This window comes from Pagrus major, chromosome 6 (assembly GCF_040436345.1).
Source record: "Pagrus major chromosome 6, Pma_NU_1.0".
In the NCBI taxonomy this organism is placed as follows: Eukaryota; Metazoa; Chordata; class Actinopteri; order Spariformes; family Sparidae; genus Pagrus; species Pagrus major.
Window position 1 is genome coordinate 15,554,919 of NC_133220.1, and position 23,370 is coordinate 15,578,288.

The 23,370-nt window shown below is 38.5% G+C and overlaps 2 protein-coding genes across 5 annotated transcripts in view; both read left to right on the forward strand.

Annotated features, from left to right (window-relative positions):
* Positions 1 to 5,541, forward strand: part of pparg (peroxisome proliferator-activated receptor gamma) — a 34,121-nt gene extending 28,580 nt beyond the window's left edge. For all 4 annotated transcript variants that reach the window (XM_073467473.1, XM_073467472.1, XM_073467471.1 and 1 more), the window contains exons 6-9: positions 2,160 to 2,277; positions 2,697 to 2,857; positions 3,011 to 3,254; positions 4,140 to 5,541. In XM_073467473.1, the coding sequence (XP_073323574.1) occupies positions 2,160 to 2,277; positions 2,697 to 2,857; positions 3,011 to 3,254; positions 4,140 to 4,387 (771 nt within the window). In that variant the 3' untranslated portion in view covers positions 4,388 to 5,541. The remainder of the gene's footprint in view (positions 1 to 2,159; positions 2,278 to 2,696; positions 2,858 to 3,010; positions 3,255 to 4,139) is intronic.
* An 8,363-nt stretch (positions 5,542 to 13,904) lies between these two features.
* On the forward strand, positions 13,905 to 22,252 carry terf2ip (telomeric repeat binding factor 2, interacting protein). Its single transcript, XM_073468495.1, has 9 exons — positions 13,905 to 13,957; positions 15,583 to 15,828; positions 16,594 to 16,739; positions 16,961 to 17,196; positions 18,276 to 18,371; positions 18,522 to 19,161; positions 19,268 to 19,371; positions 21,040 to 21,471; positions 21,697 to 22,252. Exons 2-9 carry the CDS (start codon positions 15,599 to 15,601, stop codon positions 21,916 to 21,918), a joined length of 2,106 nt encoding a protein of 701 aa, XP_073324596.1. The 5' UTR covers positions 13,905 to 13,957; positions 15,583 to 15,598; the 3' UTR covers positions 21,919 to 22,252.
* Positions 22,253 to 23,370: the final 1,118 nt, after the last annotated feature.

Genomic DNA, 23,370 nt, shown 5'->3' on the forward strand with positions numbered 1-23,370 from the left:
GGCTGTTAGAAACATCTCAGGTTACAGTGGTCAAGCTATGCAACAGGATAATACGGCCTCTCAGGAGTCTGATTTACAGTAATCGCTTCAACATTCCTACTCAAAATGTCAAACTAATTTTTTAAGACATTTGGTAATTTATACAAGTGAATGTGTTGGCCAAAACCGTCAAAATGTGAGATATCATCTGTATCTTTGTTTTTGTACTTAACGTTTTGAGATATTGAATCTTAGCGTTTAAAAGAGGCTTAATCAGGAAATTCACATCAACTAAATTACAGTTGGCAGATAAAAGAAAAGTGTGGTGACTGTTTTATAATGACCTAAGGTGTATATAAAAGAAATATGGAAAACATGGAGTATAGTTATTTTTATTCCAACTCAATGTGAAAGTAACAAGTGATCAAATAATTCAGTGATCTGTTAAATGTTATCAAACGTCTGATTCAAATAAATATATTGGATTATTACTACATAACAGTCTCACCTGACCAACTGAACCTTTTTTCACAGGTGCATCCAAGCAAATGGATCAAGCACTTTACATTAAATACAATTATAATGTTGTCTCGTATGCACTGAAAAATGTAAATGAAGGTGTCAATTACGTGCTCCAATAACTAAGGACCAACTGTACAAAAAGAGTTTTTCCTGTTTCTACTGTTTCCTGCTTCTCTCTGTTAGGTCAGATGAGTTCAAGGCTTCTTTCATCTGATTGTTATGACTGTTCATGACACAGCCAAATGGCTCTGAATCCTGATTCCTTGATTCTTGACTATTTACCAAACCGCAGAGACCCTCCTGAAACAAATTTGGAGTCAATGATTTTATCTTTTGTCGAATATTTACATGCTTCCACATGTGGGGCCTTAATATGAGTTGATGTGTAATCAGACTCAAGTCTCACCATCAGAGTGTAAAAAATAAAGAAAAACTTTTACAGTTCTTCCCCTAAATTAGTTTGACCAAGAACCCTTTCTTTTGTTCAATGAATTAGACGGTAAAGGTGGACAACTGTGATGTTTCTGTGATTTGCCTGATCACGTGTAACCTTCAACCAGACAACTATCAACCAACTCGTTAGATAAACAGACCTAATTACCATGATGCAGATATGGCAACCTTGGCCAGATAACTCGGTCGTAGAAAGGTGTTTTTTTGACTCTTGACTTTTGTGGCAATGATTCATTTTTAAACAAGAAAATGAACATGAATGATGCACTCACAGAAGTCAAGTAAAGTCAATCTGATTTACCCAAAATCACAAATCACATTGCTGACGTAGACCCTCGATTCTCCCCACATATTAAACACTTATCAGGGGAAAAAATGTAAAAAACCTGAGGTAGAGCCACAGAGGAGGGAGAATGTGGATCCAGGATGAGAACTGAGTAGCACAAGTAGAAGGTAGTTAAATATAATCTAAAAGTTTGCTAACAATCGCTAACATTAACCAACGTAAGCATCTGTTCACTAAGTCTATAGCAGCAAACCCACTGAGTGTAATGAATGGAGAATGGGTGTGTTTCGATGCTCATGAATCAAACTTCTCAACAGAGAATTAATGTGCTATTTATTGTTTAAAAGCTGAATGGGTTTATTTTAAAACTAGCAACCTCGATCTTCCTTCTTAGACTAACAGATTCCTGCACAGGCAGCACATGTACCAAAAAAAATCACTTACATAAGAAGTGATTTTTCACATCATAACATTTGGCGGGAATTGCTTGCTTTACTTCCCTGTAGGATCTCTCATTATTCATTTCACCAGTATGAAAAAGGAAGATTTGCGTATGTGAATGGTGCCATTCATCGTTCAGGCCGGTGCATGTCTGTGCCTGTGTTTTAACAGTGAGCACGACTTTAACTCAGTTAAGCTTCATTTACCTGGAGATGGTGTTTTTGTCTGCCTCGGCCTGCAGCTAAGATTTATTTACTTTGTCCATCAGACGTATGGGATGTGCACTGTTTGCTTTTGCAGGTCTGATGAATGAGCAAAGTGCATACACGGTGTATGTGATTACATTTGTAGTTCACATGTCCTCAGAGGACCCGCGAGGTGCTGACGCTGTTTCTTTTTTTTTCCTTTTTTTGTCTTCTCCGTTCTTTTCTGCCCACTCTTTCTTATTCTGTCATGTTCTTTTTTTTTCCTCCGCCAGCCCTTTGTCATCCACGACATGAAGTCTCTAATGGAAGGAGAGCAGTTTATTAATTGCAAGCAGATACCCAACCAGGAGCACCAACAGCAAACATCCGCTCTAACAATCGGACATGGAGGTTAGAAGTGCAAAATACTCTTTGTCATGATGTGACGTCTGTTTTTGTATCATTTAACTTTCCATCATTCTACTTATCAATCCATTAATATAAGCTGATAATCAAGCTGCCATTTTGTTTCACATCATTATTCACTTTTTAAATCCCTGAAAAAAGTCTAGCTACTACAACTCAGGATGTTTTTAGATGTTACTTGATGATTTGATGGAGTCAACACCCCAAAGTCACAAATGCAAAAACACATTTTTATTCTCTTTTTGTAAAATCAACATTGCATCTCACAATGTTCCCTTCCTTGTTGAATGGGCTTTAAATTTCTGAAGATATTTAAAACATTACACACCGCTGGTCTAGTTTTTCATGTAATCCTGCGACTGAACTGCCTGAAAGTTAAGTGTTTTTTTCTCATCTGTTTTCAGGTGTGACAGGAGCTTACCTGGGATCAGACCATAGCGGTATGGACGCTGTGGAGCTGCGTTTCTTCCAAAGCTGTCAATCACGTTCGGCCGAAGCGGTGAGAGAAGTGACCGAGTTCGCCAAGAGTATCCCAGGATTCATCGATCTGGATCTCAATGATCAGGTGAGAGGCATGAATACTGCTGCTGGATTTACCATCGTTCACTCCAGTATTGTTTGTATGATTTTGTTGTTCACTGTGTACAGAGATGATTTTTGACTGAAAAAGATTTAATCAGCATCAGCCCCTCACCTCAACCCTTAACCCTCTTCACAGGTAACTTTGTTGAAGTACGGCGTGATCGAGATCTTAATCATCATGATGGCGCCCCTGATGAACAAAGACGGGACCCTCATCGCCTACGGACAGATCTTCATGACGCGAGAGTTCCTCAAGAGTCTCAGGAAACCCTTCTGTCAAATGATGGAACCAAAGTTTGAGTTCTCGGTGAAGTTCAACACGCTGGAGCTAGACGACAGCGACATGGCGCTGTTTCTGGCTGTCATTATCCTCAGCGGGGGTGAGTGTTGTAGGGTGTGTTATAGATATTATAGATCATAGTAGCCAAGGAAGAGTCTTAGTATTCATAAAGATATAATTCAATACCATGCAAATGTTAAATATAAAGCTGCAGCCAGGTGAGAGTAAGCTAAGGTTAGCGTAGAGAGTGGACACGGGGAAACAGCGTCCAGTAGTCTGGCACAAACCCCGACAAAAATGCAACTTGTCATTTATACTCTGTAAGATTTAAACAAACAACATACATACAAGCTAACATGTTAGTGTGAGGGAACCAGGGCAACACTAACTTCCAGGTTGACCTACAAAAATACGTCTCTCAATAAGCATATTTCCCTAAATGTCTCGCTAATTGTAAAACTCTTTACAGCCCTCAGTGCAGAATGATATACAGCAAGCTATCAAGGATCTTAAATTTCTTTTTACAAACGTACATGATATTTCTTACAGACAAGTTCACTGTGAGTATGAAGCGTCGTCAGGTGGCTCCTGTCCAATCCCATTTATCAGTTTTCTTGGAGGCACGGGATGTAATTGCTGACGCATTTTTCTCTCTCACGCACTGCCATATTAAAATCCAAACTGTGTGGTCTAATATTGCCAGTTTGCATGTGGCTACTTGATAAAAGTCTGGCCTTGACCTGATGATGGTTTAAATCAGAAATTTAAGTCAATGATTAACCTGAAATGACTAAGATTACAGCTTGAAACGAAGATAAGAAAGCTTTTGTAAATAGCAATATTGCAGCTTGGTTTGGTAATAAAGGACGGCTAAATTAGGGGATTTCAGCCAATAGATGTTAAATGTGTAGTTGTTGGCACCTCTGAATCACATTGTCACATCCTTGTCACTGATTTGTCCTCCCTGTCTCTGTCATTCATCCAGACCGTCCAGGCCTGCTGAATGTGAAGCCCATCGAGCAGCTTCAGGAGACGGTGCTTCACTCTCTGGAGCTGCAGCTGAAGCTAAACCACCCAGAATCTCTGCAGCTGTTCGCCAAGCTGCTCCAGAAAATGACGGACCTGCGTCAGATCGTCACCGACCACGTCCACCTCATCCAGCTGCTGAAGAAGACGGAGATTGACATGTGCTTACACCCACTGCTGCAGGAGATCATGAAGGACTTGTATTAGACTTTAACAAGAGAAAAAAAGAGGACAAGCCACGAGAAGTGTGAAAGAGGGAAGAGAGAGATTTTATTTTTGAAATCATGACATGTGAAATTAGATGAGAAAGCACTTTGTGCTGCTGATGTGTTAAAAGAAAATGGGAGGTAGCCAGACAGGCTGACTGAAAATGAGAAAGAGATGGGGAGGAACAGGAAAAGAGAAATCAAGGAAAGAAAGACAGAATCTCAGTGTTAGATCTTGTCTAGACAGCAGCATGTGAATAACTTGCGGTGCACAGTCATTTAGCCACTGCTGAGCCTGGACATTTTGTGAACGAGTGGGCTGCCAACTTAAATATGAAACTAGTGCGTAATGCAACAATCCGGACGAGCGTCTGTGACTAACTGAAAGAGCGGGGACTTTCTGATTGGCGAGCGAGAGCTTTAAATTGTGAGTGCTCGACACAGCCTGCTTCAAGTGCCATAAGGAGAAATGTATCACTGTGAATATCTTACACCATGTGTCACACAGGAGAGTGTGTGTTATTCGTGTGCAGCTTATCTACACGCTGAGTTACAACCGTCATAGGCAGCAGCAGTGTGTACGTGTTTCAATACCTCTGTGAACACGCACAAACGCAGGCTCGTACATACACAAAACAATGGACAGACAGAACATTTTCTGTTTTGGCATCAGGGTGAAGGTGCTATCTCTTTGTAATCAGCTTTATCCAGAGACAGAAATCAGATTATTGCCTGTAACATATTTCGGTGTCAGTCACCTGCAGAAACTGTGAGAAAGTGTGAAGCCTACAAGGCACATTACCGTGACAGAACAGTATATGCCATATAGTGCCTTTTAAGATTGTTTCTTTTTTTTTGTTTTTGCCGTTTTTATCTCTTTTTGTGAAATTAATGCCATTTAAAAAACATTAGATTACACATGTATAATGTAAAATATATATTCATGTATATAATTTTATATGGATGAAACTGTCAAACACATTTGGCTTTTCAGTCTGAGATTTATTTCAAATCTTTGCAAAAAAGTGGTTGAACTTTACTATGAAATTATTTTGTATAAATATCTACTTCTTTCCAGCAGACAAAGGGAACGGGTGAATACCAGCGAGGGGAGAAAATAAATTTGATGTAAATAAAATATTTTCTAACTTTTTATTTGATTTCTGGCTCTTTTCTGTCTCAGGCCTTCTTACACGTGTACTGTCAAAAGACATGTCTTAATAACGTCTTGTCTTAAAAGCATTCCAGTCACCCAAATTCTTGGAAATCTGCTTTGCAGTCATTACATCAGCTGTCCTCAGTGTCTCTTACCAAACACACACACACACACACACACACACACACACATAACACGCCCAGTTGGAATGATTGCAACATCTGAACTCTGCTGAACTGCGCCAGAAGGCCAAAGTCTGTGGATACAGATTTGATCAGCAAGCGGGGAGGTGTTTTTTTCTTGTTTTGTTTTTTTTAAAGAGTTTGATACTTTTCTAACACACACCATCTTTTATCCCTTTTTTAGACAGATACATTTTACAGAAAGTTTAAGGACAGAGAGAGGATTGCACGCAATAACAAGGTCAGAGTCAAACTCAGGACATCAACCTGTCCGGTCACCTCAACACGCAGGTTCATTTACACAGAGCTTTCCTATTGTCGGGCTTTTTGCCAAGTTACAAGTCTTTCAGTACAAAACAAACACATGTTTTCTTCTTCGCTGACAGCCGACGCTTCGCTTCATGTGAATAATTTACGCCCAGATCCACCTTTGGGACCAAGCTCTACAAACATAATAACATACTAGTCAGTAGAAGCCAGTGGTCCTATGAAGCATATTAAAACACCTTGTTAATGTGTACTTTAATTATATATGATACACGGTAAGTATTTTTTCTATAGAAACAGTTTTATGACTGCGGTACTGAATGTGAAGTTCAGAGATCATTTTTCCTTTAAACTCATACTGCTGAAATTGTCTCTCTAGGCAGAAAATGTATAAATCAATAAACTCAGATATCTACAGATATTATCAGGTGAAAACAAGCCACATATATGTTTGAAAAGTCGTATCAGAACATACATACTTGTTTTTTCAGATATAATTTATGGACCTTGGTCTTCATTTTGAGGTTTCCCTCTGTGTCCTGTGTGGAAACAGGAAACAGCTTCTTCTGGTCGCTATATTGTTTTCTTATACAACTGTTAGATTAAGTCGTATATCTTTCTACTAAGGACCTCAGTGTTTGCTCCAAACTGGAAACACCTACAGATCTGGGTCTTTGTCATGGCCCTCAAGCTCACTGACCTCACTTAAGCAGGAAAAGACCACTCTCTTCAGGATCATTTTACCCATTTGACCGCCTTTGTACATTTTATTTTAAGGGACTTTTATATTGGGAATCATATCTAATTATTAAATTCACTAGCATCAAAATACGTCCTACCCCGTCTCCTATGCGTGTGACGTTAAACAGCTCAGCTCACATGAAGAAGAAACTTTATTTGATCACATATGTACAACATAGTGTAACTGCCACTCTAGATCGAAGACATTGCCTTGGTCAAGGGTACCGACCGGCTGATTGACCTAGTGTGCATGTTTTGGTGGTGGGGGAAAAAGGATTTGAACCCAGGACCTTCTTGCTATGAGGTAACAATGTTAACCACTTGGCCACTGAGCTGCCTTAAAGACATGGCAGAAGGATCAATAGGGTTTCTTAATTTTAAAACAGTTAGTTTGTCTGTTCTGGGCTACTGTAGTAACCTGACCTGCTCCCTCTGTGGATATAAAATACTCATTCTATCAAAAACACAACAATTCTTATTTTTAGGTTATTATACACTAACGAAAGGATAATTATGAATAATATATTCTATATAGCTGCCCCTAAATTGCACAAACTGGACCTTTAAATATTTGGAAATGGGTTTAAGAGGCAAAAAGACTTTCAGTTGTCTTGGGGAAATGATGAAGTGTCATCTGTCTCTTGTGGATCTTTTTCGGAGGACAGTCATAAAAGATCTGATCAGGAATCAGAGGAATATGTGTGAGCTGTGAAAAGGAGGAAAGAAGAAGGAGAGAGGCAGGCCGTGAGAACGCAGCAGCTGGAAGGAGAAGTTTGGCCCCTAAAAATAAGCCTTTCACTGGCAGAAGACGGTGGGGGGGTTTCTGGCTCTGACCCGGATGGTCCTCTTGGATGGTTGATGATGATGGTAATTAAATGTGTTCTTTATGTCGAGTCAGCATATCCTCACTTTGTTACGGCCGGTCTCTGCTGACCGAGCCCTGCCAAGATTCCTGAGCTAATCTGCCAAATAATTTTCAGAAAGTATATTTCTGCTGTTTTGTCCGCGCTCGCAGGGCCAAGTCCAAAGATAGCAGCTGTGATTTACACGGGGAAGTTTTGTTTTTGTTTGATTTCCTTCAGAAACAGCAGCTTCGCTTTGTGTCCTCTTTTGTTTTAGTATCAGGGAGGAATTTTACTCCCACTGGTGTGTGATACCTGATATGTGTGTATGTGGGTGCAAGTACAAGCTTTGTTTCTGAAGAGATACACCTGCCACTGTGAGACGAATACAACTCTGGAGAATTGATTCTGTTTAATCTGCTGTTTATATAGAAAACAACGCCGGAATTTAGATGAAGGCAATTAATGTTCTTGTGAGCTTTTTAGACCTTTAGAAGAAGAAATAATGTAGATAATTCACTTATAAAAAGAGTGTACTGTTTGTTCTTAATTTAAAGGAAACTAAAAAGGTTGAAGTATCTTTTATAGGTTTATTTTTCTTCTGTATTTTCTACTTACTTGCTCAAGTCCTACAATAATAATGTGGTATATGGTATTAAGTATTAAGTAGATCTCTATGTGTGTCTTGCGGCAGTTAACCACATTTCATACACCCCTTCTTTAAATATAGAATTAAAACTACACTTAAAGACTCTAAAGTGAGTTTGTTTAATCTAGATTTGACGGTGCCAATTTGATTAATGTGTAATTTAATATTGCCCAACATGAAAAGAATCAGAACTCTTGATATGAAACTGGGTGTAAAAACACCATCCAGTTGCGTGCCATGTAGAAAGGCTTTCGTGAGTCGTTTTTCCGCCCACCAACATTTTTTCAGACATTGTGTGACTTCAATTTAGATTGGCAGGGCTTACGCCACATCACACCACCTTTGTCAGGTGGATTTTTTCCAAGTGATTCATTCATTCGCCCACCCTTTAATATCATTAACTGCATCTTGAGTGGAAAGTTAGTGATGGAATGTGACCTGGTTGAAGCCGTACTGTCATGTGACTCAGATGAGGTCATTGCTGATTGACAAAGTCATCAGTGAAAGGACTGATAAAAATCAGTCTCTCTCCTCTTTGTATTACAAAATAAACATGTACTATGAAGTAATACATACTCAACATTTGTAATTTTTAAGATCAATGTAAATTTTTTGGAAAAGCATTTTTCCTGGAAGAGACTTCTTCTTGATATCAAGTTAAAAAGAAACACAGGTTATTTACCAGGGAAATAATAAAGGTTAAGAAGATAAAAGATAAAAAACACTCAATCACAATCAAAAGCATTTTTTTTTTACAAAATTGTCATTGTTACGAACAATTTAAATAAGATCACATCTGTAAAACCATCTTTAATTTTACAGGAATAGGTTTGGAAAATGTGTTTACTCGCTTTCTTTCCGAGAGTTTGATGCGATGATCTGTACCGCTCTCATGTCTGTACATACACATGAAGTGACAATTAGCTTAGCATAATAAATGGTCTATAGTGCTTTTCCAGTTTACTGACAGCTCAAAGCACTTTACAACACACAACAGTTTCATTCACCCATTCACACACATTCATCCACTGATGGCTCAAGGATACTTTGACATGCAGCCGGGGGAATCGAACCAGCGACAACCTGCTCTACCTCCTGAGCTACAGATGGAAAACAGTTAGCATGTCTCGGTCAATAGCTTAAAAAAAAGCAAAAAACACCTACCCTTTGGCTTTTAAACGTATTAAACAGACGAGATAAAACATGTTAATTAATCGAGCTTAATGTGCTGTTAGGCAGATTTATACCTTTGGAACAAGACAGACTAGTTTCCCTTTGTTTCCAGTCTTTATGCTATGCTAAGCTAACTGTTTGCTTGCTCCAGATCCTTATTTGAAGGACAGACATGAGAAGAGTGGTTTCAATCTTCTCAGCTAACTCTCTGCAAGAAAGTTCCCACAGTTTCTGAGTGCGACACCGCTGTCCTAAGTACAGATCCCAGGTCTGTAACAATTTGTCAGACGTAATGTGGGTTGAGCTACAAACAAAACTCATGACGTCATAACAATGTTATAAGTTGAAAACTTGTATGTTGAAGTAAACACGTATGTAATGCTGTGATCCTACCATCTCACTGAAGTTACATAGTGCAGAAACAAGTGATAGAGACACCATTCGCCCTATTACAAGACACTGTACCATCAACATTTTTTTAAAAGCTGTTATTTTAAGTTTAAGAACTTACATAGTGTTCCTTTAAATACGTACGACTTGTTTACCAAAGCTGCCTGCACAACAGTGTCACTATCTCTGTACATCAAGGTGTCATGCATTTTTCTGTCAAACTCATCTCTACCAGACTGTTACTGTGCTCAGATTGATGTGGAGGAGTCTGTCAAGGTTGTCTTCTTGAGGAGGCCCTTCAAACTTCAACTTTATCGTAATTCCGCTCTTGTCTCAGAGCTAAAATCTCAGCAAAAAATGTAGCTTAAATGTCTTGAGGGTGAGCCTGAAAGTAGCTAATGTACCATCTTCTCAAAGCCAAAGATTGAAGGAGGACACACTCATTCTGGAGGGGACTGGGTTTCATCTGTTTTCCAGTTTTGTTTGTTTGGTTGGTAGTTCTGGTTACAGTAGTTCAGACTGATCCGGGCCCTTTTAGCCCAGTTTTACCCGGCAGCACGTCCACAGGGAGAATCACAGCATGCCAGGGACAGAAAAAAAAACTCCCTGGCACTGGAGTCTCGATTTTTCTCCCCATGACCAGCACAGACAATCATGGAATCACAGGGGAAGTTGAGGAAATGTCTGGGTATGATTCATCAAGTGAGATTTTGTAAAGATGACTGATGGATAAAAAGATCTCTGATGGAGGTTTATTGGCTCATTATTTTCTGCAAACAGATTAACTTGGGAGATCAGATAACGGTGCACTTTATTTGGGACACAGTAAAAATTTCAACATGTCCCTCTGGACCAAAGTGATCAGTAATAGATACAGTATGTTGTTTGATTGACAGCTCTGGTGTACTGTAAAGTTGTGTAATGTCTCCCTCTGCAGGCTGGAGAGTACCGAACCTCACAGCAGGGAAGCTTTCCTCTGCAAACCAAACCAAATTTACTACACTGTAGTGACCTGGCCACACATCCTGTCTACTGATTTAAAAGAAATTTTTTTAACTGATATTAACACAGCAGATCGGCCCTGTGCTGTCATGATGGCTCATGAACGAGTCGATCATCGGAGGTCAGAGGTCGAAGATGGATCATAGGAGTGAGTATCTGAACATCACATCTATCTAATTATTACAGATTGTCCACAAACATACATCGACTTGGAGGAGTTGCAGCACCTCAGTGGCTGTTGTATTGTTTCAGCTGGTCGAGCTGAAGAGGGAGAGGAACAATACAGGCCAATAACAATAATGTAGCTGTCAGGACTGTGAGGGAGGCAAGGTCGGTGAGGCGATACAGTAAACAGGCCAGCCCAATTCCTTCCCATGGCCTCCTGGCTTAGCTGGACGAAGAATGAGAAGTCAAGTTAAAGCTGGACTCTTTCACTCATTCAAATACTCAAAATGAGGAAATGTTGATTAGCTTTGAATGGGTCAACGCAGGGTCAAATCTTAAGTGCCTCTAAAATTCCTGATTTTTTTTAGATACAGTTTTCTTTCCCTATTTAGTGTAAAGATTGATTAAAGACAATCATTAAACAGATAGCAAAACAATCACAAAATCAAACATACCATGTAAAAAAAAAAAAGTAAAAACAGAAAAAAGACAAGTATAAATATAATTCCTGGAATATAAAGTGAGGAGACTCAAGTTCAGCGTGGTCACTTTGTGTCAAGATGTTGCAGAAGAGATAGTCGACATTATTTCCACGTGTTCTGAGTCATTAAAACATTTTATTTTTGTTTGTGTAAGCCTGTTTTCTACATTTGAATAGAATTGTGTAACAATATTTAAAAACCTGATGGAAATTGCTCTTTCAAGGTGCGATTACCTGTCAAAGTCATACTCCGAACAAATATAACTGCTGCTAGATGAAGCTGTGGTTAGCTAGTTAGCTCAGTTAGCCGTGCAGATAGAGGGCTGGAAGGATAGCACAGAGCAGCGAGACAGAGAGAGTTGATGTCAATTAAAACCACTAGCACAGTAGCTTTTCACCACTGGGACGAGGTTTTCAGGCCAAAGGGGATAAAGCAGGGAAAGCTGGCGGGGAGCAGAGACCAAAACCATAGCCAGACGAGCGGGCGACAGAACCTCTCGGTGAATATGGCCGGACCAGGACCCAACACAACAACCAGGAGCTAGAAAAAGGACGGGCATCACTCGGCACCCACCTCCAGAGACAGGAGCTTTGCTATCAGACTATTGCCTCTGGACAGAACTGGCCCAGGCTAGCTGGTTAGCATGCTAACTTCAGTGGACACTGTCATTACTTCACAGTCTGATGATAATTTTAATCAGTTTTTTAATGTTTCTTTTTTTTAACTCAATTTCTAACATGTTGTACCTTTAAGAGTTAGAGTTTGAATACCACATGTTATTTGTACATAAAATAAAAGAGTTCAGCTTCAGGACACCCCCAAAAAAGGTCCTTCTCTTTATATTAAAAAACAGATGAAAACTTTTTAACCATATTGACTTATTTCTGTATCTGTTGTAACATTGAGAAGCAAGTGGAGAAAGTTTGTGTCAGGTGATTTGTGATTTGATGACTTAATGACTTGATGACATCGATTTTGTGCTACTCTTTCTGACCGATTCCCTGATTACATAGGAGAAAAAAACAATGTGAGTTGCGTTTAATTTTTCCCAAAGCACCTCAGCTTCATGGTTTTTAATTAGCTCCTACGGAAACCAAACATTAGTCATGTTCCCACGACACATTTGATTCAATCATCTGAAAAGAATTCAGCTCTTTTTAGCACATCCAGTTTAATTTAATGTACCCGCCGTTGAATTCATAATGAGGTGCTGAAATCACTCCATTATGCCTTTTTACACACACAGCAGCCTCACGGGAACAATCAAGTGATCAGAAGTAATTTCACCCACTGGACCGTCAGAGTTTATGAGTTTGATTCCAGAGATGTGACTTTCTCTCTCACAGCTCAGTGGGGCTGTTTGTGCAGAAGTTAGTCTACTGTTCAGTGAACAGATCCACACTACTCTGTCTCTGACTGTGTGCGGTCCTGAATCTGTTCACACTGCCTGGAAAAAGTGACTCAAGTTGGAGTTTTGCTCACACTGCAGAACATGTTGTGTTCTGAACATGTAAACTAATCTGATTTATTTAGAGAAACATCTGATAGAAGAGATTTAACAAACTTACAGCATTTCAGATTTGTTATTTAAATCAAGAGGCCTTTTCACAGAAGGCAGGTGTTGACTCACTGTTACCAGGACACTAACATAGACCAGAGCCATTAGTGATGATATTAGTAACACCTGAGGTTTGTCTACTATGACAAGTCTTTTTTGTTTTCCTGGTTCTTTCAGATTGAGTCACTGTGCTAGCCTGCAGATTCATATCTTCACTAGACAAAGTTAAAAAAAAATCAAAATCAGAATTAGAATAATTTATACATACAAGCAATCTGACTCGTGATTTACGTACTTACCGGCAGTCCCAAGAACAATTTACAGGGTGATAGAAAACGACAATCAACATAAAGCTCTTTTATAAGTATAAAAAATAGGTGTATGCGTACAGTAAATACATCATTACAACAATAACCTAATCTAGATTATAAGGTTTAGTTTCCCATGCTATCTGGCTGTGGTGGTAATGTTTTCACTGTGGGGTCCATCACTCCTAGATGAATGTAGAGGAAACACTGGGGTAATAAAAAACATTATATACATGAAGTGGGTGGGTATGTAGAGTATATACATGTATACAGTATAAGGTGCAGGATTTATATTTGACAGTACTAGATAATATGTACGTGTCAAAGCTCAGTGTTTATTTAAAAGTATAAATATATATTTCATTATTTGTAGGTATGTGAATGTTTTTAGAGGATTTTTGACATTATAGGTCTTTGACTGTTATAACTGTTCAGTATTATTAAGAATGGATATAAAAGTGGCTTTACACACATTTCACAGCACCCACTCACTGCCTCCACATCTAGCAGTGTGGTAATAGATGATAGAACCAGTAGGTGGCGATAATGCGGCACTAACTGGATTTAATCCGCCGAAGAAGAAAACCCGGAAGAAGTCTTTATTTTGGTTTTGGCCGCGGCGGGAAAGGCCACTGAGGAAGTAAACAAACTGAACAGTAAGTTTTAAATTGAATGTCTAATCTAAGCTGCGTTTTTATGTAATGATAACATCAGATAGTAAGGCAGCTCCTCTCTCTACAAAAATGTGCCATTTAACGCGCTGCGTTGAAGCTAAACGTGCTAAAGCCGACAGCTGCCGAGGAATCGGTGTCATTGCAGTTATGTTGCTCTCGGTCGTTTGTAAGTTTGAGTCCTCCTGGGCAAAATACCGAAGTGTGAAGAAGAAGGTGAAGTTAGTTTTAGGTTGGATATTGAACAGACATTCACTCTGGAGACAGCCAGCGGCGTCTCTTCCTCAGTGTCACCCAGTGTTGGCAGCAGGAGGACGGTTAGCTGCATCCAGACCCAGAACCTTCCGCTGCACTGGAGGCTGACTAAGGGACCATCAATAAGTTACCATTTTTATTTGTTTGATTTACACAAAAACAATGTTTCTTCATGCTGACTTGATGATATTAGTGAAAATTCTGATAAAAAAGAATACTAAACTGATTTCATGTAGCACACTTATTTTGATTGCTAATGTGTTATGTATTTATTTTTGCAAAAATATTTTTATAAGACGATGGCTTTTGTTTTTCAGTAGCTTCCATGTCATGTGACCCAGTGACTCCAAACCAATGCCGAATTGTATCACTACACAGGCAGCATAGGACACACATCTTCCTAATGGATTTTACTGCTTCTTTTATTTTATTTGAATATTTATTATGAAATTCAGCATTTATTTTCAATAGCTTCCATGTCATGTGACCCAGTGACTCCACACCAATGCCGAATTGTATTACTAAATGGGATAAATAAGACACAGCTGTTTTTATTACATTTTACTGCTTCTACCTATTTTATATTATATATATTTTTATCACCACTATTTTTTTTATCACTACACAGGTCACACAGGACGCACCAACATAGCAAAGTGGTTGTAGCAAACTGAACAACATTATGGGTATGTTTTGTTTATTGTCAGGAGAACCGCGAAGAAGAAACAAATTCAAAATATTCATATGAAATAGAAGAACAAGCAAAAGCAGGAAATTCTCAAACACTCCATAGTCAAGCCAAACACAAGGAAGCCTAGTCTAAGGTGAAGTTAAAACAAGAAGGCAGAACAGAAAATGTAAGAACACAAAAAGTCAATATGATTAACTACAAGTAAAAGGAATAAAAGCCATAAAACAGGCAAAATCACAGAAAAAGAGAGAAGAAAAGTAATGCAAAAATAGAGATAAATTTAAGAATAAAATCAATAAAGGACGATAAGAAGATGACATCACATCAGAGGAATTAAGAAAACATAAAAAGATTAAGAGCAGTAAAAAGGAATGAAGGATGATAAATAGATTTAATATAAATAAAAACAGGAAAGGACGGTAAGAAAAAGACATCACGAGAGGAATTAGAAAAGATAAATAGACTTAGAGCAGTAAAAAGAATGAAAAGATAGATGAAAAATCAGTTTTAAAAGAGTGACTTCACATAAAAGTCTATAAAAGTAGGTTTTAAGAAGTGATTTAAAAGAAGTTACTGATTCTGCATTGTGCAAACAATGTTAGCAACAGAGGACCACCTTTAATATCTATAAAGGCCTAAAGTCTAATTCCTTCTCTTCCACCAGGTGAGACGCTTTGACCATGTCGTCCAAACAGCAGGATGTGGACAAGCCTAACATCTCTCCTGTTCTGTTCATGGACGTGGACGGTGAACCCATGTCCTTCTTCCTGCGACCGGGCCCTGTCAAACGTAAACTGCAGCCGCTCATCACAGCTGGAGGAGGGCTGTTGTGTAACATCCAGCAGCCGGGGGCGATCCTGCTGATTGATCCGGAGGAAAGAGGCTCCTTTACTGAAACTACTGCTCACTGGTAGGAGCTGGACTGAGCTGCATTTAGAAAGTTAGGAGGAACACCATTTAGTCTGCTCAGCTGATTAAAGGAAAACTACATGGCTGTACAATGCAAGACTATTGTTTGGTGTTGATGGGTTTATGGGATGTATTTGTTGCAAATGTCCAGAAGCCAAAGAAAAACAGGCTCAGTAGTTACCAGACAGATAGGAAACCTTGAAGTCATCACAGTACAAATATCTACAGATGAAATAAAACCACAGAGTGTACCATTACAGCCAATGAAAAGTACGATAAATGAGTTAATTTAAAAAAAGTAATATATATATGTATATATATATATATATATATATATATATATATATATATATATATATATATATATATATATATTGATATTCATTGATATTCATTGTATATATATATATATATATATATATATATATATATATATATATATATATATATATATATGCAATGAATATCAATACTTTAACATACAAAAGTTTCTGGGAAATTAAACAAGACCTGTGTCATCCAATTTTTTACGCAGGACCAAATAACAAGAAAGAAAGAATTTTTGAAAATGACAGCTTCTTTGTTTGGGTAAAAAATGACTTGGTGTTATTATTTTGATTACCACTGGAGTTGATTCATTAAAATGAAAACATGTTGCCAAGTTTCTTCCGGGTCTCTTGGATGTTAATGTATGTGATCAGATAGATAACTTAATTCAGCAAAAGTGAGCTGAAAACATTCAAAGCAGCGTCTGTTGTCTCCTCAGGTACGTGTCCACCCAGTACATTGACGACTGTGTTGAGAAGGATGAGCAGCTGAATTTAGAGGACTACAGGTTGAATCCTGAAGTAGCTCATAGAAAATCTGCGAGAATCAACAATAACAAAGAGAGCTCCTCTGGACTCTCAGTAGGTATGACTTTACTTTTTGTAAGGAGCAAACTCAACATTTCTCACATTAACTGCCATTGATTCTTCTGCAAAAACTTGTGCAACAGCTGCTGAAATCCAGTTTAAAAAAAGCAGGCTCTGGTTTTGTAGTAGCTGTACCTTTTTATAATCAAATGAGGAAGGATTTTATGTTACTCTTGTTATTTATGTATAATCTCTCTGTCATTCATTCACCATATTTAGGTAGGGTTAGCTACACAGCTGAGGATGACGCTGCCATTTTGACTTATGTCAGTAACCACAAGACAGAGATCGGGGGAAACCGGCTTTGGCAAGAGATGGAAAAGCAACGTGTGACCACCCACAGCTGGCAGTCGATGAAATACCGTTACAGAGTGCGACTGGCAAAGAAACAGACGGAGGTCGTGGAGGCAGAAACAACAGAGGAAGAAGCTGAGGCAGCAGATGGAGAGACCAAGGTAATTTACCTAAAAGTATTTTCTCTTACATTTCTCTGCCTGTATCACATTTCTATCAAAATTTAGAGGGACGGGTTTGAAGTAGAGCAGTCTTTGATGAACAGTCTAATCCAATTCAGGACAGAAGTCCTGAAATAAATCCAACATTTGTGAAGCTTATAATGTTCAGGTTTTGTTGGTGTCAGATCATTTTGACATTAGCTTTTATTGGAACATTCAGAAGTATCTCCTCTTTGGTGCATCTGTGAGGAACAAAAGTGCCTTAAGAAAAACCAATAATAACATTTTGTTGTCACACTGTGAAATAGCTGTTGAAAATCTTGACAGTTTCAAAATAACAAAAAATGATGTCACAGGGACTCGAAGGAGCAATTAAGTTTTTAATAATGCCACTAGATGGCGCCAAATTAAAAAAGACAACTCACACACTGCCTTCCAGAACCTATACTACCAAAAAAAACATTTTGTATGTTTCCATAAAAACAATTTCATACATCGTATTTCAAATGCAGTATGCCAAAAATATCAGCATGTCCTACTGCGTCCAGTCACATTTAGCAGGATGGAAGGCAGCATGCTTTTATTTTTATTCTGACCCACAATCCTCTGGGCAGCATGGATGGATGGAAGAAACATTGCACTGACTCGAGCCACCAAGAGAACATAGTTAGACGACAGCTCATTGGCTGCATTTAAGATCTCATACTTTTTGTTTTTACTTGAATTATGCGCTGCAGATTGCAATGGACGTGTGAGCAGAGGGTCAAAGTTCAAGGCACAATGTTTTAAATTAGTAGTATGTCCCAGTTGTATAAATACTACATGTAACAGTGTGTAATTTGTATGGTTAACTGCAATATGTAGTAAAAGCAAAAGTATACGATTTGGAACGCAGCCACAGTAGTTTCAACACTAATTTTCCACAGTATCAGTATTGAGCATGGTATTGTATATCTACATTTTTCAAGGTATTGTACTGAAGGTAATGAAAAAGAAATTTCAGTATTGTGACGGCACAAAGACACAGTAGCATCTTTTAAAGACACAAAGCCTCAAGTTTCTCGTGTATCTGCTTGTAGGTTGAAGGAAATCAAGAGACAGAGGTTGAAAAACCCTCCAGTGCAGACAATGCTGCTTTTCCTCAGAAACCATTAACAGAATCCGACCTAACACAGGTACTGACCAGAACTCACTGCCTCCAACAAACATCACAGCTCAAGTATATACAGTTTTTATATAGATGTATTTATTTATTCTTAGTTTAATTGTGATTCAATGGTTTCAATTGAGCAGAGCTGAACAGAGCAGGTTTGATGTCTCCACAGATAGATGCCCAGTGCATACCAGCTGAGAGCACAACACCAAAAAGTTCAGAAGCTCAAACATCCATCTGTCCCCAAGAAGAAGTGGAACATGTGAACCCACAGACAGATGAACAATCAGCTGAAAACTCACAAGTAGAGATTGTAGAAGCTGAAACATGTAACTCCCCGCAACCTGAGGGGCCCTGTTCAGACCCACCGACAGATGCTCAGCCAATCCCAGCTGAGAGCACAGAAACAGCTGGACCACAAACCAGCGACCCGGAGGACTCTCTACCAGCCCAGCCCAAGTCCCTGCCCAACACCTCTGCTCAGAAGAAGCTAGAAGAGAAGCAGAAGGCCTCCCCGAGGCTGGAACAACAGCAGCGTCGATTAACCCGCCGGCAGCTTCAGCTCGAGGAGCCTGAACCTTACGGCAAAAAACTCAGATCGTCCTCAAGTTCTGTAGAGCAACCAACATCTTCTCCTCAGCCCTTGAGGAAAACAAAATCACCTTCTCAGCATACTCTTCAAAAAGACTCAACAGTTGACCAGCCGCCTTCTAAAAAAGCCAAAGTAAAGAGTGTGGCAGCAGTGGTAGAGGTGGTAGAGAGTCCACAGGAGGAGAATGAACAAGCTACGGTCTCTGAAACAACACAAGCAGGTTTGTTATATATCTACTAACGAGGGACGCAAAGCACACAGACAGCATCTGAATATCTTCAAAGCTTTTGTACTGCAGAGATTTGATAAAATGTTTTGTTTTGCAGATAAAGAATCTGTTTCAGTGCCACAGAACGGGGAAAAGAAAAAAGAGAAGAGGAGGTTGGGGATTTTAGAAATGGCTACAAAGGAGTTTGAAGATGAAAGTGAGGTAAGATTTCACAATGAAGAACTCACATCAGGTAACTAATCATGAGTCTAAGTTTGCTTTTAAAAGTGACCACATAAATATACTGGAGAGCCAGACTATGAAGTGCTTTAAAGACTGCAAAGATCAGATCTTGTTGAAAAATACATAATTATGATAGAGAATAGAGAGGCTGGTTGTTTTTTTTGCAGATAGGCCCTTGTATGTGTGTCTATGTACACTTTATCTGATGCACAGCGCTGAACTACTATCAGTACTTTAATATTTGACATGTAGATAAAACAGGTACAGTGTTTATACATTATTCTGACATCTCTGACTGATTTAGACCCTTTTTTTCTCAGGTCATTGACTGAATTTTTATACCAGTGATGGAAAAATCTGAAAGCTGTCCTTCATTTGAATAGATTAAAACACTGAGAGCCATCTACCATAACGTTTAGTAGCCTTATTCACATGCACCACTGTCAGTAGCCACATGTAGACCACCTGTAGTGGCCCCATACCAGTTGGTGATGAGCATGTTTATTAATAAATTGGCTATTGTCTGGTCTTGTCTTCGATCTCACATGCATGACCACGTCTCGCTGGCTGTTGTGTTTTGGTGCTCTCTGCTGTCACTGCAGGGGAAAAAAATAATTTATCTGCCTGGTATGGTATTAAAACGTGTTTTCTCTCCATGCATAATCTGTAAGTTTGCTTAGTATATTAAATGTTATTATTATTGAGTTGTTTTTGACAATTAAAATGCTGTTAGATGAGCAATGCCTCATTATCATAAAAACAAATATTAAGATGACAGGTAATGATCGATTATGACAGAATTTTTACAACTCTGTCCGTCAAAATGATTGACAACGAGAAAGTCTAACACAACCTCTGAAGTTTACTTCTACATTCATCTCCCAAGAGGATCATCCATCATTCTACATGATGAGTAAAGTATTATTAAATATAATATAATCTTCCAAAATTCGAAATTATTCCTATGAGCCTCATTTATCATCTCATAAATGGTCTAAATTGGTTGTGTTCAACAACTTTTACACTCGACAGAAATCCCTGCCCCTACCACCCACTTCAGTTACAGTTTCACGTGAATCCTGGTGATTCCTCACTAACTGTTCAAAATCATCAGTTTTATTTGTTAAATTTCTCTTTGATAGATTTTGTAAAGATCAGCAAACAACTTCAGAATATTCTTGAATTTGATTGAGGGTCTGAATAAAAAATCAGGTTTAATCAAAGTAAAAGTTACTCAGTTATTTATTGGTGATGTATTCAGCTTGTAATTGGTTTTATCATTGCATGCATTTAGTTGATATTCTGACTGCAACTTATTATTTTTAATATTTTATTATTATCATCGATTATCTCCAGATTATTTGCTCAATCAAACGTTTGGTCTATAAAACAGTAAATCCTCACAGTCAAAAAGCTGGAACTAGGGAATTTAGTTATTTGTGCTTGAAAAAATACTTAAAACATTTAATTGATTATCAAAAGGTTTCAGATGATTTGTCGATAAATGACATCACTTCTAGTTGCTATTATCTCTTGCTTCATTTCTTAAAATATTTTACTCAAATAAACAAAGAACTGTTATTTTCACATGGAAAAATCCTGAGTTGTTCTTTAAATATGTAAACTGTTAATATTTCTGTCTCTCAGTCTGATGAAGACGAAGCTCCAGATCTCCAGAACCCGACTGAAACAGTGTTGATGAAACCTGCACCGACAGAACCCCCTCTCCCGACTCCAGACACAGCTGCTTCCTCACAGTCCAACCCTGAACCCAGAGCTGACCTCCAGGAGGACGAGCAGGAGGCAGAGGCCTCCACCAACGACTGCCTCCCACCGTCAGGCCGCCCTGAGCCTTCAGACACTGAGCCGCCCGTCGTCAATGGAACCTCCGAGGCCCACCTGTTCATATTCGACAGAGAATCTCAGGAGGAAGAGTCTCAGTCCATTATTGGTGAGAATCCAGCAGCTCCAGCCAACCCACAATCAACGGTGAACATACATGCTGCTTTTTCACTGACTCAGATCCAGCTGGAAGAGGACAAGCAGCGAATCAGAGAGCTGATGAAGGAGACGAACCAGGTGAACACAATATAGGCATCTTTTTTTTAATTACAGTCTGATTTTAGACTTCATGTCTTTTTGATCTGGTACACAGAATCACAAAAAGCAGCAGGACTAGGGTTGCAAAATTGTGAAAATAGTCAAGGAGTAAACTTTCCCTGGGAATTAACAGGAATTTATATTTAATATATTTGATTAATTCGTCTGAATTCATTTCTAACCTCTCGACTGTTTTTGTTGTAGGACTTGGCCACTGTGACCAAAGTGCTGTTGAAGACCAGTGGAGAGTTCTCTGCTGCTCTGGACCTACTTTTGAATCCTGTCTCCATTTCAGGACCGTTTTGGACGCGTAGTGACGACCGTCTTTTGCTCTCAGGTGATCCCCTCAACCGACAGCAGCTGCAGGAGAAATACGGCGAGGAGGGATTGGCCAAAAGAGTTGTGTTCCTCGAGGTCGAAGGATGAAATCGAAACATTTTAGTATAGAATGAAAGGAGGATAGTTTCTCTGATGTTGTCACCTCCATTGCTGCTCCTCCTCCTCACTCACGTTCAGGAGGTATAATCAGAAAACATTTTAGGATTAAACCAGATGGTTTAAAAGTTTTTAGGTAAATCGATAAAGGTAAAGTCGAGGCTATTATTTGTGCATTCTATACCTTTGTTCGCAAACAGAATCATTTAATGTGTTTCATTCTGAAAATATTCTGTCATTTTATGTGTTTTTAATGTGTTTGTTTGTTTTCATTACATTGCATTATAAATAGTTTACATTAAAAAATAAAAATCCTTTTTATATATTTTGTGTTTCACAGCTTATTTAAACAAATTGCATTCACATGGTTAACATGCTTAAGCAGTGTTTAGCCTCTGGTAATTTTTATGCCTCTGGCCCCGGCTATCGCCGACGGAGGCATAAACATTACCAGTTCAAGTAAATCCTTAATTCTTTACTAAACTAGATTCTGAACAGGACACGTTTTGCCTGCATTAATACAAGACTGATGGAAATGTGGTATGAAAATCACAATAATTTAACAATCAGTCTTGTGCGCTTGGCTGTTACACGGTAGCAATACAAACATTGTCCTCTGACTTAGAAACAATATCGTTTACAGTAACACATACACTATATAACTACTGTATATTTAAATCACCTTTAATACAGCATACACTGTGCATAATGATAATCATGATTATAATTAAAAACGTGGGTGATGACACGGGTAGAGCAAATGTCCTCCTAAACTCACAAAGTGAGTAAAGAGTTAAAAGCTCTGCAATATAACTAAGTTAATTTAAAAGATAATCCTTTTCAATGATGTAAAAGAAGTCAGGAGCCAGTGTGAGGATGTAAGGACCAGTCAAATATTCATTGATCTTTCTAAAAATTAAAACTCAGTCAGCAGAATTCTGAACAAGCTGCAGACAGGAGGGAACATTTTATTGAGTGTCGAGTATTAAAAAGAAATCAAATTAGCCTGGATTTTTTATCCAATCCACCATTTTATTTCATTTCAGCCCCAATATCAATTGAGTACATTCATAACTTTGAAACTTCCCCAGACCCACATGAATACAATAGTTTAAACAAAAACAAAAACAAAAATGAAATCCACAAACCTAAGAGAGAAAAGCAATTCAATTAAAGCAGACAAATCAACCACCGAAAAAATAGAAACCAACAGGATGCAAGTGAAACACAATAAAGAGCAGTATCTAATACAGTTCAGGAGATTTTACCCAAATATGGCCACAAGTATTGCTGCACCTTATATCTCCCCGTAATGATATGAACTTAAATACAAGCAGTAATGACCATGAACATGTAAAACTGTATGTTGACGCAACAGCTAACACAACCGTATATAATCCCAGTGCACCACTGATAAAAACCAGTCGTATAAAAACCCTTTTA

What these genes read in the sequence shown, in the direction of transcription:
- terf2ip (XM_073468495.1), top strand. Translation starts at nt 15,599, where the DNA reads ATGTCGTCCAAACAGCAGGATGTGGACAAGCCTAACATCTCTCCTGTT. An exon ending in CTCCTCTGGACTCTCAGTAG is followed by an intron (nt 16,740 to 16,960) that starts GTATGACTTTAC and finishes CACCATATTTAG; the next exon opens with GTAGGGTTAGCTACACAGCT. An exon ending in CAGCAGATGGAGAGACCAAG is followed by an intron (nt 17,197 to 18,275) that starts GTAATTTACCTA and finishes ATCTGCTTGTAG; the next exon opens with GTTGAAGGAAATCAAGAGAC.